At 39.2% G+C, this 23,004-nt stretch overlaps 2 protein-coding genes across 2 annotated transcripts; both read right to left on the bottom strand.

Moving 5' to 3' along the window:
• Positions 1-60: 60 nt before the first annotated feature.
• Positions 61-9,547, bottom strand: LOC123325302 (zinc finger protein 789-like). Its single transcript, XM_044917044.1, is given in 3 exon segments — positions 61-579; positions 581-843; positions 9,529-9,547. Coding segments are annotated over 3 exon segments (801 nt in total).
• A 2,187-nt stretch (positions 9,548-11,734) lies between these two features.
• On the bottom strand, positions 11,735-12,685 carry LOC110581203 (olfactory receptor 56-like). The gene has a single exon (XM_021690952.1). The coding sequence runs from the start codon at positions 12,683-12,685 to the stop codon at positions 11,735-11,737; it is 951 nt and encodes a 316-aa protein (XP_021546627.1).
• Positions 12,686-23,004: the final 10,319 nt, after the last annotated feature.

The following is a 23,004-nucleotide window of genomic DNA, read 5'->3' as shown; positions in this document are numbered from 1 at the left end:
TTACACATAATTACAAGAGTGGTAAGTTCTGGTCTTTAAATGGTCTTTTTCCAGTTAGTATCACATTGATATCCATTCTTTGTAAGTACCCTGATGCTTAATAAAGCTTGTGCGCCAGATGAAAGATTTTCCACATTTGTCACATCTGTAGGGTCTCTCTCCAGTATGAATGACCTCATGGCCATGAAGATTTGCCTTAAAACTAAAAGTTTTTCCACATTCTCTACATTCAAAGAATTCCTCCTTGGCATGCATTCTTTGATGCTGAATGAGATCCACATTCCGGCTAAAGGACTCTCCACATTTGCTGCATTTGTGAGTGTTTTGTTTAGTATGAATCTGTTGATGGCTCAGAAGGGTCGAATGCCAACCAAAGGCCTTTCCACATTCGTGACATTTATGGGGTTTTTCTCCACTGTGGGTTAACTGATGTCGAATAAGGGTTGAATTCTGACTAAACGTTCTTTCGCACTCACTACATTTATAGGGCTTTTCTTTGGTATGGATCCTTTTATGTTCAATAAGATATGCCATCTGACGGAAAAATTTTCCACAGTCATGACACTTATATGGCTTTTTTTTGAGGGTGACACTGTTTATGGACAAGAAGAGTAGACTTATGTTTGAAGGCTTGCCCGCATATGTCGCATTCAAAGGGATCCTCTGATGTGTGAATTCTTTGATGTCGAATGAAATTTGCCTGACGCCTGAAGACTCTTCCACATTCACTGCATTCATAAGATTTTGCGTTTGTAAGAATTTGCTTATGCCGCAAAAGCAACGAACAACAATCACAGAACAAACCGGCATCATCCGCGAAGCTCAGGGCCCTGGGCAGGTTTTCTCATCCACGAAACAGGCCCCAGAAAGCTCAAAGGAGACCTCCGGAATGCTGTTTCTAGACTGTGTGCCCATGATAAAAGGGACCTTGGAGATGTCCCATCTGTTCTCTCAAAGAGGGTTCTGTGGCCAAATAAATTTAAGAAATCAAAAAAAAAGGGGGGGGGGGCGCCTGGGTGGCTCAGTCGTTAAGCGCCTGCCTTCAGCTCAGGTCATGATCCTAGGGTCCTGGGATCGAGCCCTGCATCGGGTTCCCTGCTCAGCAGGAAGCCTGCTTCTCCCTCTCCCACTCCCCCTGCTTGTGTTCCCTCTCTCACTGTGTCTCTCTCTGTCAAATAAATAAATAAAATCTTTAAAAAAAAATGGTTTGGAGACAAACCATAAGAGACACTTAACTATAGGAAACAAACTGAAAGTTGTTGGAGGGGAAGCAGGTGGGGGGCTGGGGGAACTGGGTGATGGGCATTAAGGAGGGTACGTGATGGAATGAACACTGGGTGTTACATGCAACTGATGAATCACTAAACTCTACCTCCAAAACTGATAATTCACTATATGTTAATTCATTGAATTAAAAAAAAAAAATGGGCAGAGGACCTGAATAGACATTTATCCAAAGAAGACATACAGATAGCCAATAGACACATTAAAAAAGCTCAACATCACTAACCATTAGAAAAATTCAAATTAAAACCACATTGAATTATCACCTCACACCAGTCAGAATATCATCAAAAGAACAATAAATAACAGGGGTTGGCGAGGAGGTGGAGAAAAGGAAACCCTCGTACACTGTTGGTGAGAATGTAAATTGGTGCAACCACTGTAAAAAAGAGTATGGAGGTTCCTCAAAAAATTTGAAATAGAAATACCATATAATCCAGTAATTTCACCACTGAGTATTTTCCCCCAGAAAAATGAGAACACGAATTAAAAAAGATGTGCATCATGTGGTGCCTGACTGGCTTAGTTGGTAGAATATGCAACTCTTGATCTTGATCTCTGGATTGTGAGTCTGAGCTCCATGTGGGGTGGAGAGTTTACTTAAAAAAATGTATTTTAAAAAAGATATATGCATTATAATGAGCACAGGGTGATGCATGGAAGAGCTGAATCACTATATTGTATACCTGAAACTAATATGACGCTGTATGTTAACTAACTGGAATTAAAATAGAAACTTAAAAAATAAAATAAGGATAAAAGTTAAAAACCAAAAAGATATATGCACTTCTATATTTATTACAGCATTATTTATAATAGCCATGATATGGAAACACTCTAAGTGTCCATTGATAGATGAATGGAAAAGAAGATGTGAATATATATATATACATATATGTGTGTGTGTGTATTATATATAAAGAAATATTACTCAGCCATAAAAAAGAATGAAATCTTGCTATTTGCAAAAACATGGATGGACCTAGAAGGTATACTAAGTGAAATAAATCAGACAGACAAAGACAAATATTGCATGATTTCACTTATATCTAATCTAAATGGAATCTAAAAACCAACCAACCAAACAAAAGTAGAAAAAGACAAAGAATAATCTAGTTGTTGCCAGAGGTGATGGGGGTGGGAGTATGGGCAAAATAGGGGAAGGGGATTAAAAGGTACATGCTCCCAGTTATAAAATAAATAAGATATAAGGATGTCATGTACAGCATAGGGAATATAGTTAGTAATATGTAACAAATTTGTATCAGGAAAGATGGCACCAAGATTTTCTGTGATGTTCACTTTACAATGTATATAAATCTTGAATCACTGGGCTGTATACCTGAAACTAATATAATATTATATATCAACTACAGTTCAATAAAAATTTTAAAATCACATTGTTAGCATAGATTATCTGCCATGGCCCAAGTTCCCGGGTAAACAAAGACACATGTATCAGGCAGGACATTGAAATATCTTAAAGATTTCCTCTCAGGAGTTAAGGGCAATATTTAGCAATATATAAAGGAGAACTAAACACCATGACCAAGTGAGTCTTATTCTGATGATGAAAGGCCAGTGCAATATTTGAAAATTAATCAATGTAATCCATAATAACAGGCTAAAATCACATGATCATAACAGTTGATGCAGAAAAAGCATGTGCTAAAATTCAAAACTCACTCATGATTAAAAGAAAAAACTCTCAGGAAAGAATGAATTTAATCTTTTACCACATACCATATTTACACCATATAAAGAAATAAACTCCACATGGATACTAAACCTAAATTAAACAGCTAAAATTATAAAACCTCTAAAAGAAAGCATAGGATTAAATTTTGTTGACCTTTGGTTTAGCTAAAATTTCTTAAACATAACACAATAAGCATGAACTACCAAAGAAAATTATCAGTCATTTGGATTTCATCAAATGAAACACTTTTACTCTTCAAAAGAATTTGTTATGAAAATGAAAAGGCAAGCCAGAGACAGAGTATATACTTGCAAAATTTATATCTGATGAAGGGGTTTTATCTGGAATACATGAAGAACTTTTATAAATCAACAGTTAGAAGACATAAAAAGACAAACAGCCTAGGTAAAAAGTAGATAAAGTATTTGAACAGATATTTCTTCAGAAAGATACATGGATGGAAAATCAGCACATGAAAATATGCTCAACAATATTTTTTATTGTTATGTTAATCACCATACATTACATCATTAGTTTTAGATGTAGTATTCCATGATTCATTGTTTGTGCATAACACCCAGTGCTCCATGCAGAACATGCCGTCTTTAATACCCATCACCAGGCTAAACCATCCTCCCACCTCCCTCCCCTCTAGAACCCTCAGTTTGTTTTTCAGAGTCTATCCTCTCTCATGGTTCGTCTCCCCCTCCGATTTCCCGCCCTTCATTCTTCCCCTCCTGCTATCTTCTCCTTCTTTTTTTTTTTTTTTCTTAACATATATTACATTATTTGTTTCAGAGGTACGGATCTGAGATTCAACAGTCTTGCAAAATTCACGGCACTTACCAGAGCACATACCCTCCCCAGTGTCTATCACCCAGTCACCCCATCCCTCCCACCCCACCACCCACTTCAGCAACCCTCAGTTTGTTTCCTGAGATTAAGAATTCCTCATATCAGTGAGGTCATATGATACATGTCTTTCTCTGTTTGACTTATTTCGCTCAGCATAATACCCTCCAGTTCCATCCACGTCGTTGCAAATGGCAAGACCTCATTCCTTTTGATGGCTGCATAATATTCCATTGTATATATATACCACCTCTTCTTTATCCATTCATCTGTTGATGGACATCTTGGCTCTTTCCACAGTTTGGCTATTGTGGACATTGCTGCTATAAACATCGGGGTGAACGTACCCCTTCGGATCCCTGCTTTTGTATCTTTGGGGTAAATACCCAGTAGTGCAATTGCTGGATCATATGGTAGCTCTATTTCCAACTTTTTGAGGAACCTCCATACTGTTTTCCAGAGTGGCTGCACCAGCTTGCATTCCCACCAACAGTGTAGGAGGGTTCCCCTTTCTCTGCATCCCCACCAACATCTGTCATTTCCTGACTTGTTAATTTTAGCCATTCTGACTGGTGTGAGGTGGTATCTCATTGAGGTTTTGATTTGGATATCCCTGATGCTGAGTGATGTTGAGCACTTTTTCATGTGTCTGTTGGCCATTTGGATGTCTTCTTTGGAAAAATGTCTGTTCATGTCTTCTGCCCATTTCTTGAACATATCATAATATGTTCTTAGAATTGTTTGTATTTCTTTGGTGTTGGTTGTGATCTCTCCTCTTTCATTCATGATTTTGTGGATTTGGGTCATTTCTCTTTTCTTTTTGGTAAGTCTGTCCAGGGGTTTATCAGTCTTGTTAATTCTTTCAGAGAACCAGCTCCTAGTTTCGTTGATCTGTTCTACTGTTCTTTTAGTTTCTATTTCATTGATTTCTGCTCTGATCTTTATGATTTCTCTTCTCCTGCTGGGTTTAGGCTTTATTTGCTGTTCTTTCTCCAGCTCCTTTAGGTGTAGGGTTAGGTTGTGTACTTGAGACCTTTCTTGTTTCTTGAGAAAGGCTTGTATTGCTATATACTTTCCTCTTAGGACTGCCTTTGCTGCATCCCAAAGATTTTCAACAGTTGTGTTTTCATTTTCATTGGTTTTCATGAATTTTTTAAATTCTTCTTTAATTTCCTGGTTGACCCATTCATTCTTTAGTAGGATGTTTTTTAGGCTCCATGTATTTGAGTTCTTTCTGACTTTCCTCTTGTGATTGAGCTCTAGTTTCAAAGCATTGTGGTCTGAAAATATGCAGGGAGTGATCCCAATCTTTTGGTACCGGTTGAGACCTGATTTTTGTGCTAGGATGTGATCGATTCTGGAGAATGTTCCATGGGCACTAGAGAAGAATGTGTATTCTGTTGCTTTGGGATGGAATGTTCTGAATATATCTGTGAAGTCCATTTGGTTCAGTGTGTCATTTAAAGTCTTTATTTCCTTGTTGATCTTTTGCTTAGATGATCTGTCCATTTCAGTGAGGGAGTGTTAAAGTCCCCCACTATTATTGTATTGTTGTCAATGTGTTTCTTTGCCTTTGTTATTAATTGCCTTATATTATTGGCTGCTCCCATGTTAGGGGCATAAATATTTACAATTGTTAGATCTTCTTGTTGGATAGACCCTTTAAGTAGGATATAGTGTCCTTCCTCATCTCCTATTATGGTCTTTGGTTTAAAATCTAATTTGTCTGATATAAGGATTGCCACCCCAGCTTTCTTTTGGTGTCCATTAGCATGGCAAATGGTTTTCCATGCCCTCACTTTCCATCTGGGGGTGTCTTTGGGTCTAAAATGAGTCTCTTGCAGACAGCATATCGATGGGTCTTGTTTTTTAATCCAATCTGATACTGTGTCTTTTGATTGGGGCATTTAGCCCATTTACATTCAGGGTAACTATTGAAAGATAGGAATTAATGCCATAGTATTGACTGTAAGGTGACTGTTACTATATATTGTCTGTGTTCCTTTCTGGTCTATGTTGCTTTTAGGCTCTCTCGTTGCTTAGAGGACCCCTTTCAAGATTTCTTGTAGGGCTGGTTTTGTGTTTGCAAATTCCTTTAGTTTTTGTTTGTCCTGGAAGCTTTTTATCTCTCCTTCTATTTTCAATGACAGCCTAACTGGATATAGTATTCTTGGCTGCATATTTTTGTCATTTAGTGCTCTGAATATATCATGCCAGTCCTTTCTGGCCTGCCAGGTCTCTGTGGATAGGTCTGTTGCTAATCTAATGTTTCTACCATTGTAAGTTACATATCTCTTCTCCCGAGCTGCTTTCAGGATTTTCTCTTTGTCTCTGAGACTCTTAAGTTTTACTATTAGATGTCGGGGTGTTGACCTATTTTTATTGATTTTGAGAGGGGTTCTCTGTGCCTCCTGGATTTTGATGCTTGCTTCCTTCCCCAAATTACGGAAGTTCTCTGCTATAATTTGCTCCAATATACCTTCTGCCCCTCTCTCTCTTTCTTCTTCTTCTGGGATCCCAATTATTCTAATGTTGTTTCACCATATGGTATCGCTCATCTCAAATTCTGCCCTCGTGATCCAGTAGTTGTTTATCTCTTTTTCTCAGCTTCTTTATGTTCCATCATTTGGTCTTCTATATCACTGATTCTCTCTTCTGCCTCATTTATCCTAGCAGTTAGCACCCCCATATTTGATTGCACCTCATTAATAGCCTTTTTGATTTCGACTTGGTTAGATTTTAGTTCTTTTATTTCTCCAGAAAGCGTTTCTCTAATAACTTCCATGCTTTTTTCAAGCCCAGCTAGTATCTTTAAAGTGATGATTCTGAACTCTAGATCTGACATCGTACTAATGTCCATATTGAGTAGGTCCCTGGCAGTCAGTACTACCTCCTGTTGTTGAGGTGATTTTTTCCATCTTGTCATTTTGTCCAGAGGAGAATAGATGAATGAGAGAACAAAATGCTAACAGGGTAACAACGTCCCCAGAAAATATACTCTAAACAAATCAGAAAAGACCTGAAGCAGGGGGAAAAGAAAGGGAAAAAGAGAAAAAAGAAAAAGAGAAAAAGAAAAAGATAAAAACAGAACAAAACAAAAAAAAAACAGAATATGATCAAATATGATCAGGCTGGTACATAGATCAGTGCCACACACTAGACTTTGGGTGTATTTTGGTCTGTTAAAAAAAAGTGCCTCCCAAAATTTTAAAGAAAGAAAAACATATATGTACAAAAATAAGGGTTGATATGATGAAGGGATGGAATATGACTGTAAAGATGAAAATTATAAAAAATTTTATAAAAGGAATTGATAAAAAGTTGTTTGAAAAAAGAAAGAAGAGGATTTAAAAAAAAAGGGAGAGAATCTGATCAGGCAGGGGAGTAGAAAAAAAACCATACACTAGAGATTTAGGGTATATTTTGATCTGTTAGAAGAAACTATCTCAAAATTTTAAAGATAGAACAACTTATATATATATGCCAAAAATATGGGTTACTACTATGAAGGGATAGAATATGACTGTAAAAATGAAAAATAAAAATGTTTTTTAAAAAAAGGGATTGATAAGATGTTGGTTGAAAAAGGGAAAAAGAAAAATTTAAAAAAAAAGTTAAAAAAAATTAACTTTGAAAGACTAAAGAATCATGGTAAAAAAGCCATGGATTCTATGTGCAGTATTCCCCTAGCGCTGGAGTTCTGCCGTTCTCATTGATCGGTAAACTTGGCCTTGGCTGGCTGTTCTCGTTGACCTTCTGGGGGAGGGGCCTGTTGCCATGGTTCCCAAATATCTTTGCTGGAGGTGGAACTGCCCCACCCTTGCCAGTCCGGGCTAAGTAATCTGCTCGGGTTTGCTCTCAGGAGCTTTTGTTCCCTGAAAGCTTTCTGTACAGCTTTGGAGGCAGAGAGTGAAAATGGCGGCCTCACAATCTCCGCCCCAGAGGAGCCGAGAACTCGGGGCCCCGCTCCTCAGTGAGCCCCCAGAGAAAAGCAGTCAGTCACTCCTGTCTCCCCGGTCTCTGGCCGCACTCCGTGCTCACCCAGCCTGTGACCGTGGGTTTCTATCTCTGGCACATGAAGCCGTGTGGAGTCTCCAAACCCAGCAAATCCCTGCAGTGTGCTCCTGCGCCACTCCTCCCGGGGGAAAAAGGTGAGTCTCCCGGATCTGCTGCTTGGTGGGTCCCTGCTGGAGGAGCAGTGGCCCGACTGTGCCGTGGATCATGGTTTATGGCAACCCGGAGCTGAGAGCCCGCACCTGGGCTCTGTCTCTGCAGCCGGCTTCCCTGCTCCAATACCTGGGAGCTCTGCCGCACTCAGGCAGCCCCGGTCTTTCTGTGACCCCGAGGGTCCTGAGACCACACTGTCCCTCGAGGGTTCCACCCCCAACTTAGCCACCAGAGCGACGTCCCTCAGCAGAGCAGACATCTTAAAAGTTCCAATTTTGTGTTCTGGGGCTCTATCACTTGTCAGAGGCGGCCGACGGAGGCCCCTCCCCCACCGTCTATCCTCCCGAATATCGCCTCGGATTCACTTCTCCGCACGTCCTACCTTCCAGAAAGTGGTCGCTTTTCTGTTCAGAGAGTTGTTGCTATTCTTTTCTTCGATCTCCTGTTGAGTTTGTAGGTGTTCAGAATGTTTTGATCCCTATCCAGCTGAATTCCTGAGACCAGACGAAACCCAGGTCTCCTACTCCTCCACCATCTTGCTCCGCCCTCCCCACCATCTTGCTCTGCCCTTTGCTCAACAATATTAGTTGTTAAGAAATGCAAACGTAGGGGTGCCTGGGTGGCTCAGTCAGTTAAGCATCTGCTTTCGGCTCAGGTCACGATCCCAGCGTCCTGGGATCGAGCCCCGCATTGGGCTTCCTGCTCAGCAAGGAGCCTGCTTCTCCTTCTCCCACTCCCCCTGCTTGTGTTCCCTCTCTCACTGTGTCTCTCTCTGTCAAATAAATAAATAAAATCTTAAAAAAAAAATAAATGCAAACATAAAAATAGAGCTACCCTACAACTCAGCAAATGCACTACTGGATACTTACCATAAAGATACAGATGTAGTGAGATGAAGGGACACCTGCACCCCAATGTTCAAAGCAGCAATGTCCACAATAGCCAAACTGTGGAAGGAGCTGAGAAGTCCTTCAACAGATGGATGGATAAAGAAGATGTGGTTCATATATACAATGGAATATTACTCAGCCACCAGAAAGGATGAATATCTATCATTTACATGGACATGGATGGAACTGGAGGAGATTATGCTAAGTGAAATAAGTCAATCAGAGAAACATAATTATGTTGGTTTCACTCATATGTGGAACATAAGGAATAGTGCAGAGGACAATAAGAGTAAGGGGGAAAACTGAATGGGATGAAATCAGAGAAGGAGACAAACCATATGAGACTCGACTCTGGGAAACAAATTGAGGGTTGTGGAGAAGGAGGTGGGTGGGGGGATGGGGTAACTGGGTGATGGGCATTAAAGAGGGCACGTGATATGATGAACACTGGGTGTTATACTGAACTAATGAATCATTGAGCATTATATAAAAAAGCAATGATGTACTATACCCTGGCTAATTGAATTTTAAAAAATAAAATAATAAAATAAGAAGATGTGGTATATATATATATATATATATATATATATATATACAATGGAATATTACTCAGCCATCACAAAGGGGACTACCTACCATTTACATTGACGTGCATGGAATTGCTCCTGAGAGCAAACCCGAGCAGATTACTTAGCCCGGACTGCTAAGTGAAATAAGTCAATTGGAGAAAGACAATTATCATAGGTTTCACTTATATGTGGAATATAAGAAACAGTGCAGAGGATCATAGGGGAAGGGAGGGAAAGCTGAATGGGAAGAAATCAGAGAGGAAGACAAACAAGGAGAGACGTTTCACTATGGGAAACAAAGTGAGGATTGCAGAAGTGGTGAGGGCAGGGGGATGGGGTAACTGATGGGCATTAAGGAGGGCACATAATGTGATGAGCACTGGGTGTTATACGCAACTGATGAATTATTGAACACTACATCTGAAACTGATGTACTATATGTTGACTAATTGAATTTGAATTTAAAAAAAAGAAACGCAAACTTAAATAAGAAAATACAACACACTATATCAAGAAGACTGGCCATTCCAAGCATTGGAAAGAATGTGAATGAGCTGGAAAACTTGCTCATTGCTGATTGAAATATAATATGAGGTAACTACTTGGAAAACTCTTTGGGAGTTCTTAATAAGTTAAACATACACGTGTAGTACCATATGACCCATCTATTTCACTCCTAGATATTTACCTAAGAGAATTGAAAGCATATGTTCAAGATTGTATATAAATGTTCATAGAAGCTTTATTTCTCTTTTTTATTATGTTCAGTTAGCCAACATATAGTACATCTTTAATTTCTGATATACTGTTCAATGATCCATTAGTTGCCTGTAACACCCAGTGCTCATCACAACACGTGTCCTCCTCAATACCCATCACCTGGTTACCCCATCCCCACACCCCTCCCTTCCATAACCCTTAGTTTGTTTCCCAGAGTCCAGAGTCTCTCATGGTTTATCTCTCTCTCTAATTTCTTCTCATTCAGTTTTCCCTCCCTTCCCCTATGGTTCTCTGTGCTATTCCTTATATTCCACATATGAGTGAAACCATATGATAATTGTGTTTCTCTTCTTGACTTATTTCACTTAACATAAGTGTTGAAGCAAATGAAGCTTTATCTCAACTAGCCAAAAACTGGAAACCACCCAATATCCACTAAGTAGAGAAATAAATTGTGGTGTATCCATGTAATGGTATGCTATACAGCAACAAAAAAGAATGAACTATTGATACATGCAGGCTCACAACTAGATGTCAGTATTTATGAAAGAACCCAATGACAACCCCGCCCTGCCCCCCCCCCCGCCAAAAAAAGAGTTATTCTGGTATGATTCCATTTACACAAAGTTCTACAAAGTGTAAATGAATTTACAGTGGCAGAAAGCACATTACTGGTTCCCTATTGACATTGAAGGGAGAATCAGGGGGAGGACAGGAGGGATTACAAAAGATATGAGGAAATTGTAAAGGGTTATGGCTATGTTCATTAGATTGTTGTTTTTCATTATATTGAAAATTTCACGTGTATATACTTATGTAAAAATGTGTCAAACTGTATACTTTAAATATAAGCAGTTTAGGGCGCCTGGGTGGCTCAGTTGCTTGGGCGACTGCCTTCGGCTCAGGTCATGATCCTGGGGTCCCTGGATCAAGTCCCGCATCGGGCTCCCTGCTCGGCAGGGAGTCTGCTTCTCCCTCTGACCCTCCCCCTCTCATGTGCTTGCTCTCTCTCATTCTCTCTCTCTCAAATAAAAAAAAATCTTAAATATAAGCAGTTTGTTGTAGGTCAATTATATTTCAATAGAGCTAAAAAATGAAAGCGGACAATAGCATGGCTGACAGGCATGTCAAAATATGCAAATAAAAAATAAAATCACCTGTTATAGTTTAATTTTAAAAATATACAGATAGAGGCACCTGGGTGGCTCAGTCAGTTAAGCGTCCAACTCTTGATTTCAACTCAGGTCATGATCTCAGGGTCGTGAGATGGAGCCCTGTGCAGTTGTCCATGCTCACGACAGTCTGCTTGAGATTCTCTCTCTCCCTTTCCTCTGCCCCTCCCCCCACTTGTGCTCTAAATTTAATAACTAACTAACTAAATAATAAATATCTTTTTTTTAAATGTGCACAACAGGACTAGAAAACAGCTTCAGGAGAATGCAATTTAAACCACAGTGAGATACCACTACACACTCAATACAATAGCTAAAATATAAAAGGCTAATCCAGGTAGCCATGGCCCAAAGCCCACATTCACAGGTGCCAATGTCAACCTAGACTTGCCCCCCACCACAGGGACACCTCCCCAGGAGTTTCCTGAGAGCCCCAGCCACTTCCTTGTTCCTCAAACTATAGATGAGTGGATTAAGCATAGGGGTGATCATCGTATAGAAGGTTGAGACCACCTTGTCCTGCCTGGAGGAGTGGTGGGTCTGGGGCCGCATGTAGGTGATCATGGCAGCCCCATAGAAGAGAGAAACCACTGCCATGTGAGAGGAGCAGATAGCAAAGGCTTTCTGACGACCTTCAGCAGAATGCATGTGGAGCACAGCTACCAGGATCCACAGGTAGGAGGCAGAGATGACAGAGAAGGGCAGGAGCAGCATTAAGATGCAACAGACATAGATCATGGTCTCATAGAGGGAGGTGTCAGCACAGGCCAACTTCAGTATGGCAGGGACATCACAGAAGAAGTGGTCGATCTCCTGAGAGCCACAGTAGGGGAAGGTCAGAGTGAAGATGGCCTGGATCAGTCCATCCACCAGGCCAAAGAGCCAGGACCCTGCCACCATGAGCCAGCAGACACGGCGGCTCATGACCACTGAGTACCTCAATGGGTTGCTGATGGCCACATAGCGGTCATAGGCCATAAAGGCCAGCAGGAAGCATTCATCCCCCAGGAGGGTGAGGAAGAAGAGGATCTGGAGCCCACAGCTTGTGAAGGAGATGGAGCCACGGCCTAGGAGGAAGTCAGTGGCCATCCGTGGCACAATGGTGGAGATGAGCATGAGGTCCATGAGTGACAGCCAGCTGAGGAAGAAGTACATGGGGCTGTGCAGGCGGGAGTCGATGTTGATGAGGAGGATCATGAGCCCGTTGCCAGAGAGGGCCACCAGGAACATGACCATGATGGTGGAAAAGAGAAAGAGGTGCAGTGGCGAGTGGGTGAAAAGGCCCAGGAGGATGAAGTGGGAGATGAGAGTCTGGTTTCCCACCCAAACCATTGCTCCTACAGAGGGATGTGCCAGATGAAGGGTTGGGATCTGGAAACAGGAGATGTATGTTTAGTGCCACAATACTGAGGACATCAAAACTTTGCCCAATGTGTTGCCCTCTTTAATTGTTACTTTGTTTAGAGTAAACTCTAAGTTTCTCTTAAGAAAAAGAATTTCTAACAAAGATGCGGGCTGTTGTTGATGATGTTTTAATTCCTAGGACTTTCTTCACATAGCTGAGAAGCAAATTTTGAGCTGTTTATTGCTGAAGTGGGCACTGTTTCTGCCTCTGCTAGGAATTGGGCCGTTCTCTAGTCCTACAAAGCTCTAGGCTGGCATCCATCAAGAATTTGTTTTTTCAGGGAAAAGTACTAAAGCAGCAAAGACATGTACCAACTGTGTAAACTGGGCATCTATGCAAACATTTTGAACTTCAGTTTCCTTATCTTAAAATAAGATAGCAATGTCATCTTATAGGGTGATAGTAAAGATTAAAGGTGATAACATAAGTAATGCCTAGTAGATTAGAAATGACAAAAGCTGACATTACTTGAGCATATTTTATGTGCCAGGCATTATGAAGAACACTCTGCCACATCTTCACATATAATCCTCATAACTGCCTTGGAACATTCATCATTATCTTGATTTCACAAGTGGGGAAACTGAGACAGAAAGAAGCTTACTAATTTTCTTTCTTTTGATATATGAAAGTTTAGAGTATTTCCTAAAAAGCTTTGTAAGTGAGAAACTGAGGGCAATTCAAATGCCAAAGACAAAGGAAAAAAACTAGGCAAATTATGGTCCAAACACATGATAAAACAATATGTACTCAATTGGATATTAATGATATATTTTTTAAAGATTTTACTTATTTATTTGACAGAGACAGAGACAGCGAGAGCAGGAACACAAGCAGGGGGAGTGGGAGAAGGAGAAGCAGGCTTCCCGCTGAGCAGGGAGCCCAATGTGGGACTCAATCCCAGGATCCTGGGATCATGACCTGAGCTGAAGGCAGCTGCTTAATGACTGAGCCACCCAGGCACCCAATATTTATAATATTTTTAATAGATTCTGAACAAAATAGTTATATATAGTGGGTATTTTATAGAATTTCTAAAGACTAGGAAATCTAGGAGAAAATGTGCAAAGATATTATCAGTGTGGTCTCTTCTAGTAGTGGGATTAAGGATTCTCCCCCCTTCTCAGTTTCTTTATATTTTACACACTTTCTATATTGACTAGAGAATAGCCCAATTCCTAGCAGAGACAGAAACAGTGCCCACTTCAGCAATAAATAGACAAAATTTGCTTCTCAGCTATGTGAAGAAAGTCCTAGGAATTAAAACATCATCAACAACAGCCCACATCTTTGTTAGAAATTCTTTTTTTTAAGAGAAACTTAAAGAGTTTATTCTAAACCAAGTAACATTTGGAAACATAATTTAATTTTTAAAGCAAGGTTATACTGCATATAGGATCAACATTCAAAAATAAGCAGCTTTCTCACATAATACTACTAACCAATTAGTAAAAGTAGTAGAAATAACATTCACAATTGCAACAAATATCTAAAGTACCTAGGAAAGAACCCCAATGTAAAAAATTATAAAACATTACTAGCTGACCTAAAAGAGAGCCTGAAGAAAGCTATGCATATTGGATGTATAGGCTCAACACTAAAAGGATGCAAATTCTTTCCAAAATTAATCTATAAAATCCATGTGATTCCAATTAAAATCTCAGTAAGACACTTGCAGTTTGGGAGGAGGAGCAAGATGGCAGAGGAGTAGGAGACCTAAATTTCGTCTGGTCACAGGAATTCAGCTAGATAGGTATCAAACCATACTGAACACCTAAAAACTCAATAGGAGATTGAAGAAAAGAATAGCAGCAATTCTATGAGCAGAAAAGCGACCACTTTCTGGAAGTTAGGACATGTGGAGAAGTGAATCTGAGGTGATATATGGGAAGATAGAATATGGGGGGAGGGAGCCTGCATCAGCTGGCTACCAGCAAGTGATAGAGCAGCAGAGCACAAAATCAGAACTTTTAGAAGTCTGTTCCACTGAGGGATGTCGCTCCAGTGGCTAAGTGTGGGGTGGAACCCTCACTGGGACAGTGTGATCTCAGGATGCTTGGGGTCACAGTAAGACCGGGGGTGCCTGAGTGCAGCAGAGCTCCCAGGTATCGGAGTGGGGAAGCCGGCTGCATAGACAAGAGCCGAGGAGTGGGCTCTATTTTCAGGATTGCCATAAACTGTGTTCCGCAGCACAGTCAGGCCACTGCTCTTCGAGCAGGGACCCAACAAGTCGCAGACCACGGGGAGACTCCCCTTCTTCCCCTGGGAGGATTGGTGCAGCTGTGCACTGCAGGAATCTGCTGGGTTTAGAGACTCCAAACGGGGTTGTGTGCCAGAGATTGAAATGCTCGGTCACAGGCTGGGTGAGCACAGAGTGCGGCTGGAGACTAGGGAGACAGGAGGGATTGACTGCTTTTCTCTGGGGGCTCACTGAGGAGCGGGGCCCTGAGTTCTTGGCTCCTCTAGGGCAGAGATTAGGAGGCTGCCATTTTCACTCTCATCCTCCAAAGCTATACGGAAAGCTTGCAGGGAACAAAATCTCCCGAGAGCAAACTGGAGCAGATTACTTAGCCCAGCCCCTGGCAAGGGCGGGGCAATTCCGCCTTAGGCAAAGACATTTGAGAATCACTGCAACAGGCCCACCAGAAGATCAGCAAAAATATCCAGCCAAGATCAAGTTTACCAATCAATGAGAACAGCAAAACCCCAGTGCTAGGGGAATACAGCACATAGAATTCATGGCTTTTTCCCCATGATTCTTTAGTCTTCCAAAGTTAATTTTTAATTTCCTTTATTTTTATCTTTTTCTATTTTTTAGTTGAATTTTTCTTCTTTCCTATTTCAACCAACATCTTATCAGTTCCTTTTTAAAAATCTTTTTTAATTTTCATGTTTACAGTCATATTCTATCCCTTCATTGTATTTAACCTTATTTTTTGTATATATATATGTGTGTGTGTGTGTGTATATATATATAAAGTTTTTCTTTCTTTAAAATTTTGAGATACAGTTTCTTCTAACAGACCAAAATATCCCCTAAATCTAGTGTATGACATTGTCCTAGTCTCCCACCTGGTCATATTCTCTCTTTTTAAAAAATTTTTAAATATTTTTTTCCAACCAACTTTTTATCTTATCAATTCCTTCTTTAAAATCTTTTTAAATTTTCATCTTTACAGTCATATTCCATCCCTTCATTGTATTGACTCTTATTGTTGTATACATATAAGTTTTTCATTCTTTAAAATTTTGGGAGGCAATTTCTTCTAACAGACCAAAATATGCCCAAAATCTAGTGTGTGGCTCTGTTCTATTCACCATCCTGATCATATTTGTTTTCTCTTTCTTTCCCCTTGGTTTCAGGTCTCTTCTGATTTGTTTAGTGTATATTTTTCTGGGGTCATTGTTACCCTTTTACATTTTGTTCTCTCATCTATTCTCCTCTGGACAAAAAGACAAGACAGAAAAAATCAACTCAAAAAAAAAGAACAAGAGGCAGTACTGACTGCCAGGGACCTAATCAATACAGACATTAGTAAGATGTTGGAACTAGAGTTCAGAATGACGATTATAAAGATACTAGCTGGGCTTGAAAAAATCATAGAAGATACTAGAGAATCCCTTTCTGGAGAAATTAAAGAACTAAAATCTAACCAAGTCAAAATCCAAAAGGTTATTAATGAGGTGCAATAAAAAATGGAGGCTCTAACCACTAGGATAAATAAGGCAGATGAGAGAATTAGTGATATAGAAGACCAAATGATGGAGAAAAAAACAGAAAAAGAGCGATAACAACTACTGGATCATGAGGGGAGAATTCGAGAGATAAGTGATACCATAAAGCGAAACAACATTAGAATAATTGGGATCCCAGAAGAAGAAACAGAGAGAGGGGCAGAAGATATATTGGAACAAATTATAGCAGAGAACTTCCCTAATTTGGGGAAGGAAACAAGCATCAAAATCCAGGAGGCACAGAGAATCCCCCTCAAAATCAATAAAAATAGGTCAACACCCTGACATCTAATTGTAAAGCTCACAAGTCTCAGAGACAAAGAGAAAATCCTGAAAGCAGCTCAGGACAAGAGATCTGTAACCTACAGGGGTAGAAACATTAGATTGGCAACAGACCTATCCACAGAGACCTGGCAGGCCAGAAAGGACTGGCATGATATATTCAGAGCACTAAATGACAAAAATATAGAGCCAAGAATACTATATCCAGTTAGGCTGTCATTGAAAATAGAAGGAGAGATAAAAACCTTCCAGGACAAACAAAAACCAAAAGAATTTGTGAACTCCAAACCAGCCCTACAAGAAATCTTGAAAGGGGTCCTCTAAGCAAAGAGAGAGCCTAAAAGTAACATAGACCCGAAAGGAACACAGACAATATATAGTAACAGTCACCTTACAGGCAATACAATGGCACTAAATTCATATCTTTCAATAGTTACCCTGAATGTAAATGGGCTAAATGCCCCAATCAAAAGACACAGGCTATCAGATTGGATAAAAAAAAAAAAAGACCCATTGATATGCTGTCTGCAAGAGACTCATTTTAGACCCAAAGACACCCCCAGATTGAAAGTGAGGGCGTGGAAAACCATTTACCATGCTAATGGACATCAAGAGAAAGCTGGGGTGGCAATCCTTATATCAGACAAATTAGATTTTAAACCAAAGACTATAATAAGAGATGAAGAAAAATACTGCATCATACTTAAAGGGTCTATCCAACAAGAAGATCTAACAATTGTAAATATTTATGCCCCTAACATGGGAGCAGCCAATTGTATAAGCCAATTAATAACAAAATCAAAGAAACACATCAACAATAATACAATAATAGTGGGGGACTTTAACACCCCCCTCACTGAAATGGACAGATCATCTAAGCAAAAGATCAACAAGGAAATAAAGACTTTAAAAGACACACTGGACCAAATGGACTTCACAGACATATTCAGAACATTTCATCTCAAAGCAATGGAATACACATTCTTCTCTAGTGCCCATGGAACATTCTCCAGAATAGATCACATCCTGGGTCACAAATTGGTCTCAACCAGTACCAAAAGGTTAGGATCATTCCCTGCATATTTTTGGACCACAATGCTTTGAAACTAGAGCTCAATCACAAGAGGAAAGTTGGAAAGACTCAAATACATGGAGGCTAAAGAGCATCGTACTAAAGAATGAATGGGTCAACCAGGAAATTAAAGAAGAATTTTAAAAACTCATGGAAACCAATGAAAATGAAAACACAACTGTTGAAAATCTTTGGGATGCAGCAAAGGCAGTCCTAAGAGGAAAGTATATAGCAATACAAGCCCTTCTCAAGAAACAAGAAAGGTTTCAAATACACAACCTATCCCTACACCTAAAGGAGCTGGAGAAAGAACAGCAAATAAAGCCTAAACCCAGCAGGAGAAGAGAAATCATAAAGATCAGAGCAGAAATCAATGAAATAGAAACTAAAAGAACAGTAGAACAGATCAACGAAACTAGGAGCTGGTTCTTTGAAAGAATTAACAAGATTGATAAACCCCTGGGCTCCTGGGTGGCTCAGTCATTAAGCATCTGCCTTCGGCTCAGGTCATGATCCCAGGGTCCTGGGATCGAGTCCCACATCCGGCTCCCTGCTCAGCGGGAAGCCTGCTTCTCCCTCTCCCACTCCCCCTGCTTGTGTTCCTGCTCTCGCTCTCTCTCTGTCAAATAAATAAATAAAATCTTTAAAAAAAAAAAAAGATTGATAAACCCCTGGCCAGACTTATCAAAAAGAAAAGAGAAATGACCCAAATCAACAAAATCATGAATGAAAGAGGTGAGATCACAACCAACACCAAAGAAATACAAACAATTCTAAGAACATAGTATGAGCAACTATATGCCAGCAAAATAGATAATCTGGAAGAAATGGATGCATTCCTAGAGACGTATAAACTACCAAAACTGAACCAGGAAGAAATAGAAAACCTGAACAGACCCATAAACAGCAAGGAAATTGAGGCAGTCATTAAAAATCTCCCAACAAACAGGAGCCCAAGGCCAAATGACTTCCCAGGGGATTTTACCCAAATATTTAAAGAAGAATTAATACCTATTCTTCTGAAACTGTTCCAAAAAATAGAAATGGAAGGGAAATTTCCAAACCCGTTTTATGAGGCCAGCATTACCTTGATCCCAAAACCAGACAATGACCCCATCAAAAAGGAGAATTACAGACCAATATCCCTGATGAACACGGATACAAAAATTCTCACCAAAATACTAACCAATAGGATCCAACAGTACATTAAAAGGATTATTCACCATGACCAAGTGGGATTTATTCCCTGCCTGCAAAGTTGGTTCAACATCTGCAAATCAATCAACCTGATGCAATACATTAATAAAAGAAAGAATAAGAACCATATGATCCTCTCAATAGATGCAGAAAAAGCATTTGACAACACTCCTTTCTTGATTAAAACTCTTCACAGTATAGGGATAAAGGGTACATACCTCAATATCATAAAAGCCATCTGTTAAAAACCCACAGCAAATATCATACTCAATGGGGAATAACTCAGAGCTTTTCCCATAAGGTCAAGAACATGGCAGGGATGTCCACTTTCACCACTGCTATTCAACATAGTACTAGAAGTCCTAGCCTCAGCATCAGACAACAAAAAGAAATCAAACGCATCCGAATCAGCAAAGAAGAAGTGAAACTCTCACTTTTTGCAGATGATATGATCCTTCATGTGGAAAACTCAAAAGACTGCACCCCAAAACTGCTAGAACTCATACAGGAATTCAATAAAGTGGCAGGATATAAAATCAATGCACAGAAATAAGTTGCATTTCTATACACCAACAACAAGACAGAAGAAAGAGAAATTAAGGCTTGGATCCCATTTACAATTGCACCCAAAACCATAAGATACTTAGGAATAAATCTAACTAAAGAGGCAAAGAATCTGTACTCAGAAAACTACAGAAACTCATGAAAGAAATTGAGGAAGACACAAAGAAATGGAAAAACGTTCCATGCTCATGGATTGGAAGAACAAATATTGTGAAGATGTCAATGCTAACTAGAGCAATCTACACATTCAATGCAATCCTTATCAAAATACCATCCACTTTTTTCAATGAAATGGAACAAATAATCCTAAAATTTGTATGGAACCAGAAAAGACCCTGAATAGCCAAAGGAATGTTGAAAAAGAAAAGCAAAGCTGGTGGCATCACCATTCCGGACTTCCAGCTCTATTACAAAGCTGTCATCATCAAGACAGTATGGTACTGGCACAAAAACAGACACATAGATCAATGGAACAGAATAGAGAGCCCAGAAATGGACCCTCAACTCTATGGTCACCGAATCTTTGACAAAGCAGGAAAGAATGTCCAATGGAAAAAAGACAGTCTCTTCAACAAATGGTGTTGGGAAAATTGGACAGCCACATGCAGAAGAATGAAACTGGACCATTTCCTTACACCACACACAAGAATAGACTCAAAATGGCTGAAAGACCTAAATGTGAGACAGGAGTCCATCAAAATCCTAGAGGAGAACACAGGCAGCAGCCTCTTTGACCTCAGCCTCAGCAACTTCTTCCTAGACACATCACCAAAGGCAAGGGAAGCAAGGGCAAAAATGAACTATTGGGACTTCATCAAGATAAAAAGCTTCTGCACAGCAAAGGAAACAGTCAACAAAACCAAAATACAACCGACAGAATGGGAAAAGATATTTACACGTGACATATCAGATAAAGGGCTAGTATCCAAAATCTATTAAGAACTTCTCAAGCTCAGTAGTCAAAAACCAAATAATCAAGTCAAGAAATGGGCAGAAACATGAATAGACATTTTTCCAAAGAAGACATCCAAATGGCCAACAGACACATGAAAAAGTGCTCAGCATCTCTCGGCATCGGGGAAATCCAAATCAAAACCTCAAGGAGATACCACCTCACACCAGTCAGAATGGCTAAAATTAACAAGTCAGGAAACGATAGATGTTGGCGGGGATTCGGAGAAAAGGGAACCCTCCTACACTGTTGGTGGGAATGCAAGCTGGTGCAGCCACTCTGGAAAACAGTATGGAGGTTCTTCAAAAAGTTGAAAATAGAGATACCATACAATCCAGCAATTGCACTACTGGGTATTTACCCCAACGATACAAATTTAGTGATCCGAAGGGGCACATGCACCCCAAAGTTTATAGCAGCAATGGCCATAATAGACAAACAATGGAAAGAGCCTAGATGTCCATCAACAGATGAATGGATAAACAAACTGAGGGTTGCTGGAGTGGAGGGGTGTGGGAGGGATGGGGTGGCTGGGTGACGGACATTGGGAGGGTATGTACCATGGTGAGCGCTGTGAATTGTGTAAGACTGATGAATCACAGACCTGTACCCCTGAAACAAATAATACATTATATGTTAATTAAAAAATTAAAAAATAAATTTGTAATATATTAAAAAAAAAGACACTTGCAGTTTGGAAATGGCAAAGCAGAGTCATTCTCTCAGAAGTCATCCAAAAGCACTAACACGATTGAGATCAGAAACAGAGTCCATATTAGACAAATTTGGGGTAGCTGGAAGCTGAACGCACAAGAGAAAATTGAAACTGATACACAAGTCAGTAGAAATTGAACAGGGGTGAAGGAAAAAGAAAAAAAAAAGACACCTATGAACATAGACCACAAAGTACCCTTTCCAACAGAAGAGCAAACCCAAATTGCTAATTTGCCCTAATGCATCTCCTGGGTCCCAGATGTATTCCCTGGAATATGTGGGAAAATAGAAGAAAATAAATGAACCTCTCACTCAATCCAAGAATCTGACTGGCCCAGGAAACATTTATAGATACTGACTTTGGATGTTTAAAAAATAATAAGAAAATGAAAGCCTGGTCATTTCATTCAAAGCAAAGCCATGATTAGTATACTCTACCCACATGCTCAGAGCACCCAATTTGATTTTTAATACCCTATATTTTAATATGAGTAGACAACTGAGGGTCAGCATACATCTGAAAAAAGTTTCCCTCTTCAAAGGGAAGGATATCCAGAAAAACAAAATAGATGAAAAAAGAGACTCTTCAGAGAAACCAAAATTTTAAAAATTCTACTCAGTGTTGAATGAGGTAAGGAAAGATATTATAAACACGAAACAAGAATGAAATGATGTAGAAAAAGGAGTATTCCAAAAATGGAACTTTTTAAAAAATAAAAATATCTTTTGACTAAGCAGTTCTACTTACAGGAATTCATCTTACAGATATACTTGCACATATGTGAAATGACACATAGTCAAGGTGGTTTAGTATAGATTTGCTTATAGTAGAAAAATTGCAAATGATCTAATTATCTATCAACAGAGGAAAGGTTGAATAAACAATGAATAATAGAAACAGAATGACATTGCTTTTTATGTGTTGATATAGAATTCTCTCCAAATTTTATTGTTCTGTGAAAAAGGCATAGTAGAATAGCACATATAATATAACTGAATATATACTGTTATATAACATACTATATAGTTTTGTGCCCTAATTATATGCCATAATTATATTTATGTGATGATATGAATTATGTTACATGTTATAATTATATAATTATACTATATTATATCATGGTATACATCATGTAATATTACATTTTACATATATACATATAAAAAGAAATGTGTATGTATATACATATATCTGTATATCTATAAATAAAATCTCTGGAATGAAACATAAGTGAACTAGTGAAACTAGAAACTAGCATAACTAATAACACTGTTTGCCTCAGAGGAAAGAATCTTAAATAAGATTGCAGGGATCTGGAATAGAAAAAATGGTTTTTTGTGTATATGATTTTGTACATCTTGAACTTTACACTATGTGAGATAATAAGAAACTTTAAATGAATGCATAAATATAATGTGGAAATGATGTCCAAGAGCATTTGTCATGGAAATTGACGAAATGAGAACCAACATGCACACATAACATGTTGTAAGTGCTCTGATAAATATTTGCTGAACAAATAGCTGAGATAATTTTGAAAAGACGATGTCCAACAGATTAGAGTAAAAACTAAAACTGCCTCATCAGTTATCAAAATATAAAGAGAATGGTATTGGTGAAGGAATAGGCAAATTGAACAACAGAACAGAATAAGTCCAGAATCAGAGCTACATGTGTGAGAAAATTTACAATCTGATATAATAATAGAATTTAAAATCTGTGTGAAAAA

The sequence above is a fragment of the Neomonachus schauinslandi genome, chromosome 7 (genome assembly GCF_002201575.2).
Source record: "Neomonachus schauinslandi chromosome 7, ASM220157v2, whole genome shotgun sequence".
Classification (NCBI taxonomy): domain Eukaryota; kingdom Metazoa; phylum Chordata; class Mammalia; order Carnivora; family Phocidae; genus Neomonachus; species Neomonachus schauinslandi.
Note: the sequence above shows the minus strand (reverse complement) of the source record. Positions and strands in the feature narration are given on the sequence as shown.

Bases quoted from the DNA above. Each gene is read 5' to 3' on its own strand.
- LOC110581203 (XM_021690952.1), bottom strand. From the start codon at position 12,685: ATGGTTTGGGTGGGAAACCAGACTCTCATCTCCCACTTCATCCTCCTG.